We start from the raw sequence: 20,861 nt of genomic DNA, 5'->3' as shown, positions 1-20,861 counted from the left end.
ACAATAACAGTGTTTATTAGAGCAACAGAGATTTCATTTCTGAAAAAAATATTAGATTGTAGCAAATTTTCCGTTGTGACCTACCGTGTTTTCCCAATCCAATGACATTATGAATATAAACATGATTGGGATAGACAACAATATATAAGTGCACATTCTCGAACTATCTATTTCGGTATTACCTTTCGCTAACTGCATGTCTGCATCACTTAATCTCTACCTTATCAAACTGTTTTATCTTTCACTTTATTGTAACTAGAGTCCGAAGCTACAGAGCATTCGCAACTAGGAACTAGAACGGCATATTAAAGATGGCTGTGGGCCGGCCCGGCCGACCCAACCCGGCACAAGCACGGAAAAAACACAGCCCGGCACGAGCACAAAGTCGTCGGGCGGGGCGGGCCTGAGCTTTAACTTTTTTTGGAAAAAGCACGGCATGACTCGGCCAGGCCAGACAAAGAGGCCATGTGTCTGATCTGGGCCCTATTTTGAAATATTCAGTCTGTCCCGATGCAGAGTGGGCTTTGTGTAGCCGGGCTGTTCAGGCCCATGACCCATGGGCTCAGCCTGAATCCCGGCCCGACCCACACCCATCTTTACTAGAGCCGAGGCTTGAACAAGTAATCATTTTACTTTACACACACAGAGATTAGATCAAAACAACACTGTCAAACCACATAAACCAAAAGCTACTTCAAATAACTCATGATGCCTAGTTATTTTCTTGTAAATTACAAATTAGAAGTCAATCTGCACCAGCAAGAGTTCTGCTCCATTCGTTCTACCCAATCTATACGAAGTACTACAAAGGATAGCATCTTAGGGTTGTCACATCCAAATTTTAGTTTCATGTGGCTAGAAATTGGTGAACAAGTCATTCATATAATAAGCTCATTACAGGAAAGATAAAACAATATCATCATCGTCATCTTTGGGGTGGGGTGAAGGAGGAGATAAACAGAACATACCAGTGAAAACACTACAGAAGGTGAGAAGGCCTTCAAACTTGATCAGCTTTGGTACACTGCTAACGATAACAAGAGCCATTTTGAAGAACTTTTACTTCTACTGATGCAACCATGTCTGAGTTTTTTCACAAAGAAATTGCTCCTTGGTTGCGTTCAAACTTGTATCTCTCCCATATTTGGATGTTCATTGCAAGTTTTGTAACAGCAATTCCCGTTAACTAAGCTGTGCTTTCTAGCAGCAGATCTCCTTTCACTGTATGATCTAGAAGGTTCAACTTACAACACTCCCAGGACTGCTAGATGTTTAAACAAAGCAGCTAAAGATAACACATAAAACCTCCAACAGATAAAAATCTGAATTAATTCACAGCACAAGATAACACATAAAACCTCCACAGATAAAAATCTGAATTAAATCACAGCACAAGATAACACATAAAACCTCCAACAGATAAAAATCTGAATTAATTCACAGCACAAGACATTGGACCTTATAAAAGCTTCTATTACAAGATGCCCAAAATAATTTCAGAAGATCAGTTTGTTAGAAAAGTTTTCCAATAATGCTAGCATATCAGACATTGATCCGAACAATCAGTAATATAGATCAGTAAAAGAAATGAAACAGGCTTCAACTTTGAAAGGACAAACAAGAGCATGAACATTTGTCACTAGTCACTAATAAGTACTCTGTAATAAATTAGAGAATGGCTTCTAGAATCTGAATAGTCGATGGAAGATTGTCACACCTCAAATGGTGAGCTGAAGAAGCAGATATTCAGAACAAACCAGCAACAAACATTGAAACACAAACCTGTCAAAAATTTGACTAATCCTCGGATAATAACAGCAAACTATTACAGCACAACTTGAACTCTGTTAGATGGACTGGCTGCGGTTCCTCACAATTTGATAATGAATTTAGGTTGCCAATAATAATAATTTTGTCTAAGAGAATTTGGCAAGTACAATAATCACATAACATAACATAAAATTTATCCAAGTTACTACCATAACATAAACGATTCCTAAAATTGCAAACAAAACTCAGTATATTCTTGTCTTCAAAATAAGTACTCTCAACTTCTTCAAATAACAAAATTAAAAACAACATCAAAAATGAAGATAAATAACTTAAGCCTTGTCACTCTTTGAAACATTAGCGGCAGCTTGTCCACGAAGACGACCAGTTCTCCTGGCGGCAATAAGACCAACCTTCTGCCCTGGTGGTGCGTCTCTGCGAACGGTACTGGCGTGACCAATATGTTGGTGGTTACCTCCTCCGTGGGGATGCTCGACGGGATTCATAGCAACACCACGAACCTTAGGCCAGCAGTTTCTCTTCACTCTGTACTTGTGGTACGCGTTTCCTGCCTTGAGCATTGGCTTCTCAGTACGTCCTCCACCGGCAACTTGACCGATCATAGCACGGCAACCACTTGGGACAATCTTCTTGGAACCGGATGGGAGCTTGATCCTACAACAAACACATAACAATTCGTTACATGGGGTTCTTGTTATCACATACTCCAAAGATTTAACAATCTAATACTCAAATTAGCAGAAAGAATGCATAGATGCAACCATCACAACAGAAACTGCATCAACATTGTCTCATGGTTCAAAATTAGTCTAATTAGACACATAAATGAGAAGGGGAATCAAATTACTTAACTAAACAATATTACCAAGAACAAAATAACCTCATATTTCAAGCTCATTAAAAAGAACCTAATACCCAAATTAGCAGAAAGAATGCAACCATCACACTAGAAACTACATCAACATCATTCTGACAAACATAATATCAAGGACTGACAACATTTCATTACATCAACCTAAAACCCTAAAATCTTCAAGGTACACATAATCCACATAAACAACAATGTCATCAAATAACATGACCATATAAGTCGCCAAATAGCCAAAGTACAGAAAACCGTAGATAACATTGACTAATTTCTAAGTAATTCAACCCACAAGCAAAAATCCATTCATAAACAGGGAATCGATTCAACACATTTGATAACTACAAGTACCTAAACCATTTTGACACACAAAACCAAGCAAGAACATCATTCATCATCTTATTACAAGCACCATCATGAACAAAGCCCCATCAGAATGTCAATATCCGAATTCAATTTCCATAAACACAAATCTACGAACTCAAAAAACACTAATCATACAACACTTAATTCTAAGTACTCATCCCTATTCACACATGTTCATCTATCTCATCAAAAGCATCACCAAAACCCTAGCGTACAAAGTCAATATCAATTCCAATTAAAATAAATCTAAATCTACAATCTTCAAAAGTACCAATTATACGCCATAAGATCTAATTTTTACCTCAGTTCACAAATCCAAAACAAATTACCATGTCTCATACTATACAAACCAACCAAATTTTAAACACTGGTATAAAAACAGATTAACAAGCATAAAAAATTCAAAACAAAGTAATTTCTCAATCACACATGTAAAAACCCTAGAAAAGAAATAAAAACAAGACGGAAAAAAAAAAGTGAAGATATACCTAGAGGTATCGTTATCAGGGTTGTGAGAGATAACAATGGCGTAATCCCCAGAAGCACGAGCAAGAACACCACGATCACCAACATGATGTTCAACATTACAAACAACAGCTCCTTCAGGAATAGATCTCAAGGGAAGAACATTTCCTACCATAAGATTAGCCTTCTTCCCACAATAGATGAACTGACCAGTGTACATACCCTCAGCAGCAACGAACAACTCCTTCTGGTGCTTGTACCTGAATGGGTGTCGGAAAGTGACGCGAGCAAGGGGAGCACCGCGACCTGGGTCGTGGATGACCTCGGTGATGACTCCTTTGAGGTAACCGTTACGCTCGCCGAAGTCGAGGGTTCTGAACTTAGCGGCTCCTTTGCGGTGGTGGACGTGGGCCTTGAAGACGGACCCTGCTCCCTTACGTTGAGCTCGGATAACTCTTCCCATGGCGGCGGTGAGGGAGGAGAGAGAAAGTGGAGGGTGGAAATGAAATGGGGGACGATGAAGTTAGGGTTTTATGTGGAGTGTGATGGGTTAGGGTTTGACGTACCTTATATGTTAGTTTTGGGCTTAGTTTTGGGCTTAGTTAACTAAGCTTTGCTTTCTTTATTCTTAGCCTCAAAGTTTATATGTCGGACATAAAAAAGGTAATTCCTCTGTCCCTTAATACTCGACCTGTTTTGACCGGATACGCTTGTTAATGTACAATTTTGACCACCAATTTCTTTAATTACATGTTATAAAAACTTATAAAAATATAAATATTTTGAAAATATATATTAAGATGAAGCCAACAATATATCACATACTAACATTTGTTTTCATATACTAGAAATAAAATAAGGTAAGTCAAACTGGGTCGAGTATTAAGGGACGGAGGGAGTATTATTTTTAGGAGCAGAAATCAACCCCCTTTTTTTTATAGAACTTCAAGGCTAGATTTGCAAAAAGACGTTTACGAGCCTCATGAATCATGATGCTTCAGTGTTGCCAACTCCTTCGAGTCCATGCCTGATGATTTAGATAACCTTGCACAGACCAATTGGTAAAAATAATTAGTCCTACGTACTATATTATATTATAATAAGCCGAGCAACATCGGAAAACTACTAGTAGTATGAGGTGGGCTACATCGCTGGTTACCAGCGATGACGTTTGTCCATATCCAGCCAAAAAAAATAAAAAATAAAAAGTACTAAATTAAAAGAAATCATCTTCAACCTCCATCATCTTCAATCTCTTCCCCTCTGCATTTTCTTTCTCCATCAGAGCAACTCCAATGGTTGGAAAATAGACCTGCTCACGAAAAAAAAGAATATATGAGCAGGTATCTCACCATTGTTGCAATAATGACATCAGCAGCTACGAAAACATTGTAGCTATTTTGGGCGGGTAGCTCACAAAATAAAAGGGGAAAAAATATGAATTAAATATTATAGGGAGCTACAAGGGATTGTAGCCCACCAATGTGAAAGTTTGTAGCTTAAAATAATTGTAGCTAGAAATATAATGTGGCAAAGTTAGCTACATCACCTTGTAGCCCACCATTGGAGTTGCTCTCATCTTCCACTCTCTCCATTTTTCTCTATACCACTAATTTCATCATTTTCTAGTTTAACCCATTTGACTAAATCACATGCTTCTTGATTTCTTTGCATCATTTGAGCTTTTAATTTTGTGGATGAGGTAATAATTCTTGTACAATTGTGAATTTCAACAAATTCATTATGATTTAACATCACTTTTGTACATTCGTGCTTTTTTAACTCGATCTATTATCTCGATTTATTATGATTTTCATAATGGTTAGATCTTGAATTGGAATGATCGTATATATGGCTACAATATGTCATTTGGATATACTGTCATTGATTATTTGATTACTGTCATTGTTGTATTAAATTTAGTCATTAATTATTTGGTTATTGTCATTGTTGTATTTAGTTTGACATATTTAGTCATTGATTATCTGGTTATTATTGATTTGTATTCGTTTTCTAGATGTATTCTAGAATAATTATGTTTTCTAGTATGAATATTGTCATTGTTTTTATAAATATTGTCAATGTTTTTAGAAATACTGTCATTAAGATAGGAGAAAGCATTCATTGACTTGTCAACAGAAATACGTGAAATGACCAAAATACCCCGGGTATGGACAAATACACCCGCTGGTGACCAGCGATGTAGCCTGCCTCCTAGTAGTATTGACCTCCAACAGATGAAAATATAATTAATTCACAGCAAAAGAGATTGGACCTTATTAAAGCTTCTATTACAAAATGCCCAAAATCACAACATACCAATGGTGAGCTGAAGAAACAGATACTCATAACATACTAGCAACATACAAATTTGACTAATCCTCGGATAATAACAGCAAACTAATACAGCACAACTTCAACTCTGTTAGATGGACTGACTGCAATTAGTCAACATTTCATAATGAATTTAGAAGAGTTTTCCAATAATGGTATTGGTAGCACATCAGACATTGGTCCAAACAGTCAATAATACATCAGTAAAAGAAAAGAAACATGATGAATTCTGAATAGATGCATACTAAGTTACGAACAAACCTCCCATTAAATTTGTTGGAATTGGCTCTATATCAGTGGAAATCTCATTACCTTTTTCCCTAAAGTGTCGTGTTCTGTCATGCTGGTATAATCTTCACAAAACGAAACTTCATAGTTCGAGTAACTTTCTGCATCGAACCAAAACGACTATCGTTAGTAAGTATGAGTATCATTGTACAAAAGCAATGGGATTCAACAATCAGTCTGATTATCTTTGATGCTAAACCCTGAAATATGCTGGTAAACATAGTACAGGACCACGGGGGGGGGGGGGGGGGGGGGGGTCATTTGTATTGGCATTCCTTTAGGATTTGGGTGCTTATTTCATATTAGATCAAACTAGAAAAATCAGATCAGACCAGACTAGAAAAAGCAAAAAGCACTCCCGGAGCATTCATACCATGTTAAACTATACCAGAAACTAGAAAAATCAGATCAAATCAGGTGAAAAGAACAAGGCCGGATTATAAACTATGTTAAAGATCTAGTTGATCGGAAGTCAAGAATATGATCCGGAGGATAAACTGAAGATACACCACGACCCAAGGGCATGCCTAGATACCGGGTTTCAGAACGGGCCTGGCTAGGTACTTTTAGACAGGGTGGGTCAATCTTAGGTCCGCGTATAACTTATAAAAATTGTTGAGATCGGAAAACAAACTAACCATTAGTTACACTATCAATCCGGCCAACTAATCGCGTTTAAAAGCAAAAGGCAGTTGTTTGTTTCATACAGAATATGATGGGGGAGAGAAGATGGCATCTAATCCAAATATTCTGTGGATAATCCTTCACTAATCGTTTTTGAACAGGAAAAACAACCAGTAACTTGTCACAAAGCTTATTTTTATCTGCACCAATTGTAAATCAATAGTCACTAAGGGTTTGTGCTTTTCACCTTATTCTTATTGCTTATTAGATCAGACCAGAAAAATCAGATTAGTCAGACCAGACTAGACCAGAAAAGACAAAAGCAAAAAAGGCTCACAGAAAACATTCAGACCACATCAGAAATTAAAAAAATCACACCAAACCAGGTAAAGAGAACGAAGCCTAAGATATTGCATCATCGTGCAAAATGTACAGAAACATTCTTTATCATATCAAATTTATGCGCCAAATCTCAAGTGTCCTGCTCAATACTTAGAAATCTCAAGATATGCATTCTCCACCGTTGAAAATTTTGCAGAAAGAAATAAACTGTACTAGTTTACTTTCGCCTTTTGACAATCTTATTATTGACTGATCTTAGCAAGATAATCAGAATATTTAGCCTAAAAGTTCCAACATAACACAAATAGCTCACAAAATATGGCAAGAAACAACAAAAACTTTATTTTGTACCAATGATCCTACAGTTTTGTGGGTCTATGGTGAAAAGAACAATTCAAGGCTTTTCAAACTTTATTTTCTTCAGGAATCTGTAAAATAAAGGAAGGGAGGAGGGTAACAATTGTAACAACGATGTTAGAAATTACAGTTGAACTAAGATTTGCCTTCAAAGGAGCCGAAGAGTCATCCTTGATTCGGGATTTTTCACCCTTCGATAAATTTACACCCTCATGTAAAATTTTCATCCCGAGGCCCAATCCGAACCTGCAAGAAAAAAGCACGGCCCGGCACGAGCACAAAGTCGTGGGCTGGGACTGGGCCACATTTTTTTGGAAAAAACACGACAAGGCACGGCACGACTTGTTCCACCGCGACAAAGCACGCTAAATTGTGAACACGGCCCTATTTCGAATTTTTTAGCCCGGGCCAGCACGATGCAGAATGGGCTTGCCGTGGGTCGGGCCCGTTTTGGCCCACAACCATCTTTACCCTCACGGTCTTACATGGCCCTACTATAGTGATTTGTTACTAGCTCTTTTCATTTCATTGTCTCTACACTTCGACTTGTGTACGGACAGTTATTTTAGACCAGAAGCATTGGAATTTTCATTAAAATAGAGTCCTATACTCCTAATGACATGGTTATAGAGATGTCACAACTTCACAAGGACTACGAAGATCATGTCAAGGCGCATGTCATTCATCTTTGATAAGGGGAAGCTGGAGAGGGTCGATATCAGTTTATCAGGAAATTGATTGCTGGACACAGTTGATCCGTACATGTCAGTCGTTATCCACCAACAGTTTTACAATTACATGTATATTTCACAGAAATATTGGTGCTATGAATATCATATTTCCAGTTAAAATAATCTAAACAAAGCAATAATTTACAACTACAAGATTATCTATCTTTTAAAAAACAACAAAAGGCGGAAGAATTAGTACCTGATGAAATATAACAAATCTCCAATTTGTACGGAAGACCTAGATTTTCTGAAGGGACCACTGTTTTCTGAAGGCAAAGCCATCATCTGCATATAATGTTAGTGAAAGTCACAGTCATCAGCCAAAAATGCTTAATGATTCAACCACAACAGTGGCAGCCAACACAAAGGCACAAAGCTAAAGATCTGTCACACTTCTTCCTGATTAATCAAATCAGGATTTTCCCACCACAATAACACAGTGTTTATTGGAGCAACAGAGATTTCATTTCTGAAAAAAAAACCTTATATTATAGCAATTTTTCCGCTGTAACCTACCGTGTTTTCCCAATCCAAATGACACTATGAATATAAACATGATTGGGATAGACAACAATATATAAGTGCACATCGTCGAACTATCTATTTCAGTATTACCTTTCGCTAACTGCATGTCTGCATCATTTAATCTCTACCTTATCAAACTGTTTTATCTTTCACTTTGTTGTAACTAGAGTCCGAAGCTACAGAGCATTCGTAACTAGGAACTAGAACATTAAAGATGGCTGTGGGCCGGGCATCCCGGCACGAAAAAACACAGCCCGGAACGAGCACAAAGTTGTGGGCCGGTCCTGAGCTCTATTTTTTGGAAAAAGCACGACAAATCATGCTAAATTTAGTGCCCAATGCATAGTGGGCTTTGTGTGGGCCGAGCCCATTCAGGCTCTTGACCCAAAGCCCGATATGGCCCAGCCCACAGCCATCTTTACTAGAACCGAGGCTTGAACAAGTAATCATTTTACTTTACACACACAGAGATTAGATCAAAACAACACTGTCAAACCACATAAACCAAAAGCTACTTCAAATAACTCATGAAGCCTAGGTATTTTCTTGTAAATTACAAATTAGAAGTCAATCTGCACCAGCAAGAGTTCTGCTCCATTCGTTCTACCCAATCTATACGAAGTACTACAAAGGATAGCATCTTAGGGTTGTCACATCCAAAATTTAGTTTCATGTGGCTAGAAATTGGTGAACAAGTCATGCATATAAGCTCATTACAGGAAAGATGAAACAATATCATCATCATCATCGTTGGGGTGGGGTGAAGGAGATAAGCAGCACATACCAGTGAAAGCACTACGGAAGGCCTACAAAGTTGATCAGCTTCGGTACAGAACCATAGGACTAACTAGAAACAGAACGCTGCATTAAAGATAACAACGGCCATTAACCTTGTCTGAGTTATTTCAAAAGAAGTCACTCATTGGTTGCATCCAAACTTATATTTCTCCCACATTTGGACGTTTACTGCAAGTTTTGTAACAGCCAGTCCCGTTAACTAAGCTGTGCTTTCTAGCAGCAGATCTCCTTTCACTGTATGATCTAGAAGGTTACAACTTACAACACTAACACGATAATAAGACAATATCACAGGACAAAGAGACATAACCTATCAATTTCCATTTTCTTTTGGAGAGGAAGGGCTGCTAAATGTTTAATCAAAGAAGCTACAGGTAACACATATAAACCTCCAACAGATGAAAATTTAAATTAATTCACAGTAAAAGAGATTGGACCTTATCAAAGCTACTATTACAAGATGCGCAAAATCATTTCCAGAGATCAGTTTGTTAAGGCGATTTCATGATTTTCATCCATATGAATATATGATACAGTAATCAGTACTCTGTAATAAATTAGAGAAATGGCTTCTAGAATCTGAATAGCCGATGGAATGTTGTCACATACCAATGGTGGGCTGAAGTAACAGATATTCAGAACATACTAGCAACAAAAGGTTTAAACAGAAACCTGTCACAAATTTGACTAATCCTCGGATAATAACAGCAAACTATAACAGCACAACTTGAATTCTGTTAGATGGAGTGGCTGCAATTCGTCACAATTTGATAATGAATTTAGGTTCTCCAATATCTTTCTCAAGCTGAACAATAATAATAATTTTGCTTACAATAATCACACAACGATCACCACAACCAGAAGAGTTTTCTTATAATGCTAGCACATCAGACATTGATCCAAACAGTCAATAATAGATCAGTAAAAGAAAGGAAACAGGCTTCAACTTTGAAAGGACAAACAAGAGCATGAACATTTGTCCCACACATCTAATGAATAAACACCCAAATGATCGAGTATGTAAACCCCAACATGTCTTAGTCTCACTAAACATGATTAATTCTGAATAGATGCATACGAACAAACCTCCCAATAAACTTGTTGGTATCAGTGGAATCTGATTATCCATGCATAAGAGCTTAGCGTGGAACTAAAAGTCCATTGCAGATAGCAAAGGATCAATGTAACTAACCTTGAATGCCTGCACCCGTAAAAAAAATTGGAACCACCATTAACAGGAATGGAACTTTGGAAATTCATGCAGAGTTTATTCCAAGTAACCATGAGAATAATATGTGTCAGTGACAGCAAAGTACCCCCCAGTAATCATGAGAGTAATTCGTGTCTTCTAGAGCACTCAATGGTTTGACAACTTCATCACTCTAAAGCAAGAGCAATCAACCATCTTTTCACTCTAATAGCAATCTGTTCTTGTGTAATGTAATTTCTTGCTTACTCCATGAATGTGGAAAAAGTGAATGATAACATATATCAACAATAAGATGATATATCATAGACCAACTATGTTTTTGGTCCAATTAAACTGAATATCATTCCACTAATGATTCAGCATTTTCAGGAACACAACATAAGTTAAAGAAAGTACTTCATAAGGAACAAGGCTGTTTATACTATACTACGATGATGATTATGCATCCAGAACTTTATAACGCTAACACTGCGATGTGCGTGGAAGAAGAAATTTGAGCCGAAGCACAAAAGTTTATTAAACGAAATGAAAATAAAGGAAAAATGATATAGAACAACCAAGTCACAAATTGGCAGGTGGATTACAAAAAAAGTACCATTATTCAAGCCTTCCACATTGGACATTGAACCATTTACAAAGGTATGCGTGATTCAGTGACAAAAACTCTGCCCTCTTGAATCAGTCTTGATGATCTTGGTATTGGATCTACTTTCTCTCAGCTTCAAGCCTTCAAATGCATTCTTTCTACTTGACTAACCAGTATGACATCTTTTGCAGGTTCTCGTGGGTAATTTTAGGCCAATCTTTCACGCGAAGCATTTCTCCCAGTATTCCTTCTTCCCTCATTTACCTTACCAGATCCTCTTCTTCCATTACCGCGCCCACCCCTTGAGCTCTCAACCCGCTCCTCATTATAACCTCTACCACTTCCATTCCTTGAAGAATTACTAGAAAACCCTCCCCTACCCTCATTTACCATACCAGATCCTCTTCTTCCATTACTGTGCCCACCCCTTGGACTATCAAATCTCTTTTCACCACTTTCATTTCTCAGAGGCCTTCCCCTGCCCTCGTTTATCTTACCAGATCCTCTTCTTTCATAACTGTGCCCACCCCTTGAGCGCTCAACTCGCTCTGCATCACCATCACCACCACCACCACCACCACTTTCATTCCGCGAAGCATTTCTAATAGGCCTCCCCCTACCCTCTTCGGGCCTCCCCCTGCCCTCATTTACCCTACTAGATCCTCTTCTTCCTCCATTGTTGTGCCCACCCCTTGATCCACCAACTCGATTATTTTCATTAGCATCACCACTTTCATCCCACGAAACATTTCTCCAACGCCTCCCCCTATCCTCTCCTTGTTTTCCCTTGCTTTCATTTACCTTACTTGATCCTCTTCTTTCATTATAGTTCCCATCCCTTGAGCTCTCAAATTTCTCCTCGTCGTCGTCATCACCATCACTAACCTCCTGCAAAGAATTTCTCCTCGACCTTTCCCTACGCTTGTTAACCTTATCAGATCCTCTTTTTTCATATTTGGACCCACCCCTTGTGCTTTCAACTTTCTCATCTTCATCTTCATCCTCTTCATCATCACTGCTTTCTTCCACATCAGGATCAGAACATTGCATTTCCTCATCCCCATTGTGTTCCTCCTTCTCTGTCACTCCTTCCTCCACTTCTTGTTGGTTGGTGTTACTAGAACTTTTCACACCTTTTGACTTCTTCACTTCCTTCACCACCTTGTGCATAAGATGAATATAGTTGTTTCTCATATCTAACAGTGGACTATTGTCAATCAACAAACCTCTTTTAAACCCGTCCCTTAATACCACAGTATGAGTCCCGATTTTACTTGAACGGTAGAATATGCCTGGATGATGAGCCAACGCCCGCTTAAGCCTCGGCTTAATACCTAAAAATTCTCCAAGACAAAGCATGTTATCTCTCTCCGTCTTCTTGGTAACAAGAATATGGAGAAATTCATGCAAAACCGCAACCACCCATTTATCAGACATATCAGTATTAGGTTGAAGATGAGATGCATTCTCATAAGGTGAAACATAAGGCAATTTTTGCCACTCATCCAACCACCTCTTTAGACTCTTATCAAGCTCAAACCCATTTGAAAACTGCAAAGGGAATTCAATTGGCATCCCCTTTTTAAACTTAGAATCCTTCTTCTTTGCCATCTTTTCGATAACAGAAACCGCCAATTCATCATTCCAACACACCAATTCCAGCAAACCCTCAACCCGACCACTATTCGGGCGGGTCTGATTAACCATTTTCACTTTAAAATAATCAGGGAAATCAGGAACTAATGTATCAACATAATTATCAGGAAGACCTAAATCCCATTTAAACATATCAATCAATTTCAAAGGAATTTCATTAACTCTACACAACATCAATAGCTTCAATAACCTATCAGCAGCATCTTTCCTAAATGTATCACTATCATAAATCAACTGTTCTTCAGCATCAACATTAAGACTTTCTGGGGTTAATCTAACATGTGGGTGGACACCAATATTAGCAGGAAAATACTCTTCGAAAAAATTAGGGTACTTACGAATAAAATCAATTGTACGACATGGGAATCTGAGCTTCTGTGTGTGGTCAACAATGGAGGAAAGAGGAAGAGATTTAGAAGGCTCTGATTTGAGCAGGTTCTTCAGGTTTACAACATATTTTAGGTCTTTCTCTCTCTCAACAACGTGGTCTAACCCACGATCTGCGACGAATTTGATTTCAATGTTCTCAATGAAGGTTCTGATGAACTGTAAATTGCTGGGATTTGGGTGGTGAGAAACAAAGAGAAAGCGCTGAACTTTGGATTTAATCAGCATTTTTGGTGGTTGGGAGTTGCAGAGTTTGTGAATTTTGGTGAAGAAGAAGGGTTTAAGGAGGGTTTTTGCTGGCTTGGCTGCTGGAGTTTCAGGGTTTGGGGCTGTTTTCGTCAAAAACGCTTTCTTATTTTGGTCAGTATAATCGAAAATCTTTACTGTACAACCGGTTGTTTAAAAAAAAACAAAAACATAGCGGTAAAGTTGTTTTTGACCTTCTTCTGATTTTGTTCAGAAGCTTCGTATTACGCCCCAATGTATTTTGAAAATTGAAATTAATTTAGGTTAGATCGTTTGATGAAGTAACTTGTTATGTTTGAATCTCTTACGGGTCAACTGGGGTAAATTAATGGGCTAGACATTTTGGGAGTGGGATCAAGAGTAAGGATTCACTATCAGGAAGTACATATTTTGTTTGAACCTCTTTCGGATCGACCGACTCATATTGGTGGACTGGACACTTGGCATAGTGGAAAGGAGAGCACATCAGCACTTTCAACTTAAAATCGAAGGCTCGGTCCTCAATTAAGGGGAGTGAAACCTTCAATTTTGTCAAGCATAATACAAAATACGTAAGTTTGATGTACTTGACCTTGTCACAGGTCACAACCTAGTATCGCCTTTGGGGGAAGAGCGTAAAGATTTTACACACAAAAATTAGTTAAATTTGTTTCATTCGTTCTTTATTTAATTATTTTAATTTCACGTTCTCGCGTGCATATTTTTTTAAACATAGAGTTTTATATATAAAAAAAATGGTAGAGAGAGGCTCAAGTGATAAATGATGAAACGAGATTCAATCTCATGTCTAGACTATCACCAAAAAAAGTTTAACCACCTACTAAAGTTTAACCCACGTTTTTCATATTTCTTTCGTGTCATGTTATCGTGTCGTGTCAGCTTTTAACAACTTCGACTTTAACCATTTGTCATTAAAAAAGCCCAAAAAGCCCAAAAAGCTCACACCAAGCATCCCACACCAAACATCCCACAACACCCATACAAAAGGCCATAACACCCATCCACCAAGAAAAAAGGAAAAGTAAGAATCAAATCCAGCCAACAAAATCTCCCCAAAATCACAAAGAACAACAACACAAAGTCTGAAACTTTCAACAAAATTTCTCTGCATTTCTCTCTCCTAAAAAACGGGGAACTACTTATCATCCCGGATTTGCATCCGGAAACCCAAAATGGCTGCTTCTTCTCCTAAACCCACTTCACTTCCACTGTTTTCTTCTTCTTCCCTCGATTTCCCTGAACATTCCCCTCAATTTTCTCTCTCTTCTGACCAATTTCAGAACTGTTCTCGTGCTCTTCGTTCACTCAAGCAGAAATTAGAGAACACCCACCTCATTCTAAGCGAGTTCGATTCTCTTGAGGTAATTAATTGTTCTTTTTCTTTAGTGGGTACTGATTTTTATGCTCTTATTTTGTTTTATTTGTTAATTTAATTTTCATGGGATATATGCCAAGAATTATTGATTGTAGTCGAATGTGGGATCTTTTTTGGATTAATTTTGCACAAAATTGTATTCTTTTTGGATATAGTTCAGGAGAAAAGGGGCTAATTACTTATTGATATCAAATAGGTTTTCTTTATTCTAGAAAGTTGATTTTGATGCTTAAAACTTGGATATAGTTTGTTAATGATCGGTAAAAAGTACCTTATTAGAAGAAGGTGCACCTAATTTGTCCAAAAGTACCCATGTTTGTGGGGTATCATGCTGAATTATACAGTAATTTTGCGTTTTTTCTCACAAGTTGCAACCTTTTTCAAATCAAAGGTTCCTAATTCTTGAAGGTTGATTTGTAATTAGATACAAAATTGATGATTTATCACCATTGAATGTGTGTCGATTCGGGAGTAGACTAAGTTCTTTACTACTTTCCAGACAACGTGTTCTATGTGTTAATCAGACTGATAAACCCAGCTGTCTCTTGGCCCTGTGAAGGCTGGATTCTTTAGGTATAAGCTCCTTGATCTTTAGATTCTTTAGCTAAAATTCATGTTGTTGGATGCCAACTAGTTTAATTGGCCAAAAATTTTGAGACAAAGTTGTAAGGAGTATTTTTCCATTCGATAATGACCCTTGATTGTGACATTGACTAGCAATTGCTCCGAGTTACGGAGTTAGTGACAAAAGTCAAGTGGTATTATAAATGAATGGGAAAGAAATCTCAGATTCCAAAAATGAAAGAGGAACAACAACAATCACTGCTGCTCCACCCCAATCCCAACAATGGCGATTTTCACATTGACAGAGGAATCGCAGGAGAAATATGGGAGGAACTTAAGAAAATTCATGTTGTTGGAATTCGAAATTAGAAAATATGACTGTTAATTTTAGTGGTGTTGTTAGAATGTTCAATGTTTCGTTTCTATTTTGTTGTCCGTTGTTACTCTTGTGAGGATGTCTTATCATCTAGTTGTATTTTACTGTTTTTTTCTGTTTTTTAAATCTCTATTTCCTGGAAATTAAATCTTGCATATTATCTTATACAGTTATACTACTATGTTGTTTGTCTGCTGTTTTTTGTTCCTCAAAATTTGTTCCGACTCTAAGATCTTAAGCTAGCTTTTCTCATGTGCAGGACAAAAGAATAAGATCATCTGACATGACAAGACTCTGCAGGGTGGCTCTTGACCCTGTAAATTTGAGCAAAAATCGTTATACTGATGTCATACCATGTAAAATCTAAATTCTATTCAAGTCAGTTTATTCTTTGAAGGTGTCTAATTTTGTCTTTGAAGGTGTCTAATTTTGTCACTGACTTTTTTTAACAGTTTTACTTTGTCGTAAATGAAGAATATGATCAAATGTCTTGTTTTTTTTCCTTGTCTTCAGTTGACAGCACCAGGGTTGTTTTGACCTCATGTAAGGACTATAGACCGTCAGCCAGGGGTTACGTTAATGCAAGCTTTATAAAAGTTAGTGTGTGCTCTCCACATGAACTATTTAAACCTGGGGTTGTCGCTATAAATTTGTTTTATCATGTTTGACTTTTTTGAATCTCTGAAAACACCCTTTTACCACTTATATTTAATATAATAGAAAAATTACGTAAGTAGTATAGTTTGAATTTTATTTCTGGAGCAAATTCAATCTTGTTTTGCATGCTTAGGTCCATTTTACATTAGACTTTTAATAATCAAAATTGATAAACTTTAGCTTTTGATTTTTCATTTAGGACATTCATTTCCGTACGGATGGAGTGTCATGTTAGTTTTTATTCTCTATTTGACATCTGAATTTTATCTCAAATGTAGACTCCTGCAGAAGGTGCTGCTCAGTTTATAGCCACACAAGGTCCATTGCCACATACATATGAAGATTTCTGGGAAATGGTATTGCAGAACCGCTGCCCTGCAATTGTGATGCTAACACGATTGGTTGACAATTACAAGGTACTTCATCGTATATGATACACAAGTTACAATTGCATTCAAACTGGTGGTTTGTGTGAAAATGAAAATACTGTTGAGGTTGCAATACTTGCATCTTCAATCTCCATCTCCATAGAATTGTCTAGATACTGATATTTAATAACCAAAGGAAGAGAGAACTCAACTAAAGAGATAGTTTTGATGTCGAGTCAGTCACGAAGTTGATATTATGCTTCCGTAGAGGATGTATGAAGGCCACTTATGTTAACAATTTTAAAGTGCTGGCAAGTCTAAGCAATTAAATCCGAGTTTAGATAACTATTTATTAAGCCATATGGATTAAAGATTTTTATGGATAAGAGAGGGAGCACAGCTCTAGAACATCACCAAGAGAGATAATATCAAGACATACAATAAATGTTGAGGAAATAAAAAGTGAATCATGAGGAGATTTTATGCATGTGTGGGGAAAGAGAAAAATCAAAATGTTTTAATTTTAAGTTGTATATTTTTCGCACGTATATCTGTTTATTAATAAAAGCAGTGTGTTTACGACTATTATGAGTATGTTTGGCACTTTACGCCGTAATAAATCTTTGATATAATCTGTATCTCCATTTTTTTGGGAAATGGAATTCACATGCAGACGGTGAAGTGTGGTGATTATTTTCAAGCAGAGGATGGACCTCGGGAATTTGGCGACATTTCTATCGTCACAAAATTGATAAAGACAACCGGGAGCTCTTTGGTTTTGCGCCATTTGGAAGTGACTAAGGCAGAGGTAGGTCATTTTATGTGTAAAATTAGAGTTTATTGTTGAAGTACCGTCTTGACAAATGAACAAGGAAAACTTGAGCAATGGTAATGAATAATCATTAAGGTTACAGTCTTCAAAGTGTATCGGTGTTTGTTTAATTTGCTGTTTTTCGATGAGGAGAGAAATCCAGTTGAATTTTAAAAGATGATCCAGCAAATCATTCTTTCAGATTAAATTCAAAAAGCTTCGTGATACAATTAATAAAAGGTAAAAGCACAATAAAACCTTAGCTCTAGCCCCCGCCTAACCCCAAACTCAGTTCAAAGTGAACTTTATGAAGAGTCCACAAATGTGAAGCAGATGACTTAGCTACAAAAAAAGAAAAAGAATCTCCAATTTCACAAGAAAGGCAAAAGCAAAACCCTAAAACCAAGACCTTATTAAAACTAATCTAAATTAAAAAATAAAAAAGAAAATAAGTGAAGGTAATCTACAAGTCTTCATGGATTACTAGCCATGTTGTAGGTAATACTACCTTCTTGTTTGCAATACTTTTGGAGATCTTTGTTTCATATTCCTGGTGGAAGTATGGAGGAGCAGTACCGAAATACGTCATATACAAGACCAAAAAATGCTGAATACTCTGGAATTATGAATGGTGGCAGTAGCTGACTAGCTTCTAGAGTGGAACAATTGTTCTATATGGCAACTGTGTCTAATTTGGGTAGAGGTCCAAGCATCTTAATATTGATAGCTGGGTTTGCTAGTTATTCCTAATAACTGAATCTTTGTGAGGCTAATAAATGATCCAGTTACATTATTGAGTACTGCGTCTTAAAGATCTTGGTAGATAAACCTTGCTTTGCATTCTTTGATTTAAAGCATTAGATAATACTGTCTGTAAACGACTGCTCGGCTCTGTTACCCGAACTCTTCATTTTACCTCAAATACCCGTATCGGATCCTAGACACTCGAATATGGGTATGGACACTTGGACACTTCATTTTGGACCAAAATCATACAATCTTTTTCACAAAATAGCCGAGTCGTACACTTTGACACATACTCTTGTCTGTTACGGGTATCCGAGTCCGGGTAACATAGCTGCTCGGACTTCAAAAGCATTGAGGGGTTTGAAACTCGGAATTTATTGAAATAGCAGCCAATTGATGTATACTGTACAGTCATGGTCCGAGATATGTTTACTTGATTGTTACACGGTTGGCTGAATGCTTTTTTATATGAGCTTGTTCTTTATTACTTGACGTACGTGATGAAATGGTGACTTACTGTTGTGCTCATGTGTGCCATTGTTATTGTAGTCGGAAGAGCCACCACTGTCTGTTTTGCATATTCAGTATCCTGAATGGCCAGATCATGGTGTTCCCAAGGACTCATTAGCTGTTCGAGAGATTTTTAATAGAACGTATCATCTGCCACCTGGCGTAGGTCCGATAGTGGTGCACTGCAGGTACACTTCATGATCACGTCTTAGTTTCTGCTCAGTAAGTTAATCATCGTTGACCATTGACCCTCACACATCCTATCTCTTTCCCTCAGTGCTGGAATTGGCCGTACAGGGACATACTGTGCCATCCATGACACAATCCAAAGAATTGTTGCAGGAGATATGTCTGCCTTAGATTTGGCCAATACTGTTGAGGTTTTTAGATCTCAGCGAGTCGGAATGGTTCAAACACTGGTACTATCTCTCTCTCTCTCTATATATATATATTTCTTCCGTTTCTTTTTATTTGCAGCACTTTGTTTTTCACGTTTGTCAATGTATAAATTGAACAATTAATATCTTTAATTACCGATGAGTAATAATTATAAAAAAAATTGATTTTCGCAAAATATACAACAGGACGAATCTAACAAGATCCCAAATGAATATGTTTTTCCTAAAGTATAGATCATCAAAACTAAACAAAGTAGAGTATGTGAATAGTGCAAAAAACAAAGTGTTGCGATTATTTTGAAACGGAGGAAGTATGTGGTAATTACTAATTAGCTAGTTCTGGAGGACCAGCCCCCGCGAGGCTGGTGGAAATCCAGCCCAAAGGGTAACCCGAATCCAAGACAAAAATAGGAAATTAGATGTTAAGCTCAATGAGAAGCTACTAATACCACATTACCACCCAATCTTGAAGTTGGAGGAAATGAGATCCAACCCCAACCTCAAAGGTGATACCTCCCAACCTTGATGTTGGAGGAAATGTGAATGTGTTTATCAGTTTATGTAATTGTTTCACCGAACTTTATGTTTATGTAATTGTTTCACCGAACTTCCACATAATTTTCTGCCACTAACTTTTTGTGATTGTTGAACAATCCCCACTGACTTATGATTTCTGTGCAAGTATCCTTATTCCTCTAGAAGAAAGAAACTGATTTTACTGAAAAATGATAACTCTGCGTCTCTGCCTTTGTTCTGATGCTGGAATTTTAGTTGATAGTTCGGATGTACAAACTTTGGAACTTAAAATATGTTAACGTATGTTTGTATTTATCTAGGACCAATACTATTTCTGCTACAAAGTGGTGGTTGATGAATTGGAGGAGCTCGTATCAGGGTACAACCCCGAGAACACTGCTTAATGGTATATCCAGTTCTCATAAGTTCGAAAGTGTTATACTCCTAAAAAGTTTGCATCATAGACCAAATATTTCTACTTCGCTCAGAAAAATATCATTGCAAACTCTGCAGGACTTATCCTTGTTCTGCAGCGAAACTGGTGCAGGCATAGATGAGAAACAGTGACTTATCAAGGTAATCAATCATCCCAACATGGATAGAGGAAGAATGATGAATGCTTGCTGTACAACATACTGCTGAATTTAGCGTGGAGTCTCTGCTCTTTTTTTTGTTGCACCAACCTCGGAAAATTGGATTCTTCTGTACATTTTACTACTAGGAAATTCATGTTCTTGTACTAGTATTAGTGCTATTTGGAATGACATTTTTAAAGTTTAGCTTTATTATTATTGTTGCTGCTGGTGCTTCTCATGTTGACAATGCTTGTTTTTTTGGGCTGTTGAAGTAAATATTTAATTTGTTGTCGAACTTTAACAACGAAGACTCTATAGATGCAGACGGAATTTTTTATTTTATTTGCAGAAATAAATATGAAAAAGATCGGCTTTTTACGCGTACATGATGGA

General features: G+C 37.3%; 3 protein-coding genes across 3 annotated transcripts; 1 reads left to right on the top strand and 2 right to left on the bottom strand.

The window, feature by feature from the left end:
* Nucleotides 1-1,934: 1,934 nt before the first annotated feature.
* On the bottom strand, nucleotides 1,935-4,032 carry LOC110788334 (60S ribosomal protein L8-1). Its single transcript, XM_021992992.2, has 2 exons — nucleotides 3,511-4,032; nucleotides 1,935-2,445 (listed from the first exon to the last, which is right to left on the bottom strand). Exons 1-2 carry the CDS (start codon nucleotides 3,948-3,950, stop codon nucleotides 2,103-2,105), a joined length of 783 nt encoding a protein of 260 aa, XP_021848684.1. The 5' UTR covers nucleotides 3,951-4,032; the 3' UTR covers nucleotides 1,935-2,102.
* A 7,096-nt stretch (nucleotides 4,033-11,128) lies between these two features.
* LOC110788417 (protein WHAT'S THIS FACTOR 9, mitochondrial) lies at nucleotides 11,129-13,667 on the bottom strand. The gene has a single exon (XM_021993090.2). The coding sequence runs from the start codon at nucleotides 13,551-13,553 to the stop codon at nucleotides 11,490-11,492; it is 2,064 nt and encodes a 687-aa protein (XP_021848782.2). The 5' UTR covers nucleotides 13,554-13,667; the 3' UTR covers nucleotides 11,129-11,489.
* Nucleotides 13,668-14,526: 859 nt separating this feature from the next.
* LOC110788500 (protein-tyrosine-phosphatase PTP1) lies at nucleotides 14,527-20,772 on the top strand. Its single transcript, XM_021993165.2, has 9 exons — nucleotides 14,527-14,932; nucleotides 16,146-16,242; nucleotides 16,400-16,482; nucleotides 16,822-16,959; nucleotides 17,585-17,719; nucleotides 19,019-19,167; nucleotides 19,257-19,398; nucleotides 20,214-20,299; nucleotides 20,407-20,772. Exons 1-8 carry the CDS (start codon nucleotides 14,744-14,746, stop codon nucleotides 20,295-20,297), a joined length of 1,017 nt encoding a protein of 338 aa, XP_021848857.1. The 5' UTR covers nucleotides 14,527-14,743; the 3' UTR covers nucleotides 20,298-20,299; nucleotides 20,407-20,772.
* The last annotated feature ends 89 nt before the right edge of the window (nucleotides 20,773-20,861 follow it).

The sequence above is a fragment of the Spinacia oleracea genome, chromosome 2 (genome assembly GCF_020520425.1).
Source record: "Spinacia oleracea cultivar Varoflay chromosome 2, BTI_SOV_V1, whole genome shotgun sequence".
In the NCBI taxonomy this organism is placed as follows: Eukaryota; Viridiplantae; Streptophyta; class Magnoliopsida; order Caryophyllales; family Amaranthaceae; genus Spinacia; species Spinacia oleracea.
This window is presented reverse-complemented; position numbering and strand designations above follow the sequence as displayed.

Excerpts from the sequence above, each read along its gene's own strand:
- LOC110788334 (XM_021992992.2), bottom strand. The coding sequence starts at position 3,950 with ATGGGAAGAGTTATCCGAGCTCAACGTAAGGGAGCAGGGTCCGTCTTC. Across the intron at positions 2,446-3,510 it reads CCTGATAACGATACCTCTAG|GATCAAGCTCCCATCCGGTT; the intron begins GTATATCTTCAC and ends TGTTTGTTGTAG.
- LOC110788417 (XM_021993090.2), bottom strand. The coding sequence starts at position 13,553 with ATGCTGATTAAATCCAAAGTTCAGCGCTTTCTCTTTGTTTCTCACCAC.
- LOC110788500 (XM_021993165.2), top strand. The coding sequence starts at position 14,744 with ATGGCTGCTTCTTCTCCTAAACCCACTTCACTTCCACTGTTTTCTTCT. Across the intron at positions 16,960-17,584 it reads GATTGGTTGACAATTACAAG|ACGGTGAAGTGTGGTGATTA; the intron begins GTACTTCATCGT and ends ATTCACATGCAG. Across the intron at positions 19,168-19,256 it reads CCGATAGTGGTGCACTGCAG|TGCTGGAATTGGCCGTACAG; the intron begins GTACACTTCATG and ends TCTTTCCCTCAG.